The sequence below is a fragment of the Penaeus chinensis genome, chromosome 17 (genome assembly GCF_019202785.1).
Source record: "Penaeus chinensis breed Huanghai No. 1 chromosome 17, ASM1920278v2, whole genome shotgun sequence".
In the NCBI taxonomy this organism is placed as follows: domain Eukaryota; kingdom Metazoa; phylum Arthropoda; class Malacostraca; order Decapoda; family Penaeidae; genus Penaeus; species Penaeus chinensis.
The window spans coordinates 4,923,524-4,926,023 of NC_061835.1; the positions used below are offsets into that span (position 1 = coordinate 4,923,524).

At 40.5% G+C, this 2,500-nt stretch overlaps 1 protein-coding gene across 2 annotated transcripts in view; it reads right to left on the minus strand.

Moving 5' to 3' along the window:
* Positions 1-2,500, minus strand: part of LOC125033953 — a 99,473-nt gene that overhangs the window by 14,061 nt on the left and 82,912 nt on the right. For both annotated transcript variants that reach the window (XM_047625546.1, XM_047625547.1), the window contains one exon: positions 1-124. This exon is cut by the window's left edge and continues 2 nt beyond it. In XM_047625546.1, coding sequence (XP_047481502.1) covers positions 1-124 — 124 coding nt within the window. The remainder of the gene's footprint in view (positions 125-2,500) is intronic.

Here is a 2,500-nt window from a genome sequence, read left to right on the forward strand (position 1 = left end):
CTTCAAAGGGTCGGTGTCTGGAGAGCGTCCCACAGGAAGCTTGAGGTACAACAGGAACTTCTCTACATCTGACAGCTGTCCCACCTGCTGCACCAGGTTTTCCACGTGACACTTGCTCGGCATGCTGCAACAAAGATAAAGTTGATATTAATGGGTCCATAAAGTCTAGGTGGATATACATGAGAAAAGCTTATTCCTTCAGCTCTTACACACTAACAGATAAACTGGTTTAATGATTAAAAATAATTGCTATGGTAAGGATAACATCAATACTAATAATAATCAAAAAGCTCTTGGAGAACCCTATCCATCTCTTGTGCCCTGAAAGCCAGTATCAAAATATGTGTCTACAACATGAATTTTTTTTTTCCTAGCTGGCCTGTTTTCTATGATAAATTGCACAGGGTATTTGATCCTAATCTATGCACGGATCCAATTCACCATTAAAATCTACTTAACTAAGACAGTGGCCACAGTCTTCCACTCTCTCTCTTTTTATTTTTACTGACAAACCACTGAACCCAAAAGACAACTGGCAAATGCAAGCATATTTTTTTCTGCTCTTTGGTAGAAGTTATGAAAATAATAATGATTATGACAATCAAAACATAAATAGTAATAAAGATGATATATGATGATGGATGATATGATGATGGATGATGGATATGATGGATGATGGATATGATGATGATGGGTGATATAATGATGGATATGATGATGGTATGATAGATATGATGATGGATGATGAATGATGGCTATGATAATGATGGATGATGATGATAATGGATATGATGATGGGTGATATAATGATGGATATGATGATGGATGATGATATAATGATGGATGATGATATAATGATGGATGATAGTATGACAGATATGATGATGGTATGATAGATATGATGATGGATGATGGATGATGGCTATGATAATGATGGATGATGATGATAATGGATGATGATATTGATGATGATATTGATGATGATATTGATGATGATATTGATGATGATATTGATGATGATATTGATGATGATATTGATGATGATATTGATGATGATATTGATGATGATGATGATGATGATGATGATGATGATGATGATGATGATGATGATGATGATGATGATGATGATGATGATGATGATGATGATAAGGAGAGTGATAAGAAGGGTAGGGAGGAGAAGGGGGTAAGGTAGAGGGAGGGAGGGAGGGAGGGAGGGAGGGAGGGAGGGAGGGAGGGAGGGAGGGAGGGAGGGAGGGAGGGAGGGAGGGGGAGGGAGATTTAAAGGGAGATTTAAAGGGAGATTTAAAGGGAGAGGGAGAGGGAGAGGGAGAGGGAGAGGGAGAGGGAGAGGGAGAGGGAGAGAGATAATAATAACAATGACAATAATACCAACAACAACAATGAAGATGATAACAATAATGGTAATGATAAAACAATAACACTACCAACAGTTATAATGAACCAATGGTTAGTGTTGGTGGTGTTGGTGTTAGTGAGGCTATGTATTTATCATAAGGCTTCTTGAACTTAGATTTAATTAAGAAAATAGTATATTGTTCTATCTAATACTAATTCCGAATTGTAAACTATATAATATTTCTGAAATATGCTTTAGATATTGAATTTGTATAAGAAGGTCTGCCACAGGCATTCCGTTCCGTTTTCCCAAACGAATGTTCAGTATCAAAGTCTGTACAAAAATCTCTATAGGTTGCTGATGCAATAATCTCCCTTTTCAGGTACGACTGTGTGTAACCGCGCTTGTGCGTGAGCGGTATTGGGTACAATCGAGCACCTCTTTGTCTTTGTCTCAACAAGTTTCTCGCGCATAAAAATTAGCATGCTGGCGAAACCCGTCAAGATCAGACAATCAATTTCGCCGGCGAGTCTCGCCAAAGGACCTCCACAATGCCTGGCCGTCATTCGAAGCTCCCTATGCTTCCTCCACACGGCCGCGCACACCGTCCTTAACTTGCAAGTCTCTCGGCGTCGATTTAATGAATAATGCCTCAAGAAAGTGTCAGCTTCTGCGGATGCTGAGGCGCCCACATGAGCTTTATCCGACAGCAGATCCATTCGGTTACACCGCCACCCATACAGAAGGTTTGGTTTAGTTTAGTTTGATTCAATTTGTTGCGACAGATATTCTTGGTGTGACATAGTGTCTGTTTCATTTTGCTTCTAAGTTATCCCCTGTGTGCAAGGAATGCCCGGGGTTACCATCCACTGGCGGCGAGGGATTCGAACGCAGGTCAGCAAGATTTCTTGACAAGACCGCTACCATTGCACCATACAGCACACGAAATCAATTACAAAACCTAATCTCTTATTCACATTCATATACAGACAACATAACAAACCTTATTCCAAAAACTGCAATGAGCTTACCACGCGCACTTTATTACAGGGAGAAATGATACGCGACTACCCACCATTTCGCCACAGCGGCATCGCCCGAACGTCGCACAAAAGGCAAATCCAGCAGAGCTCAACGGCGCTC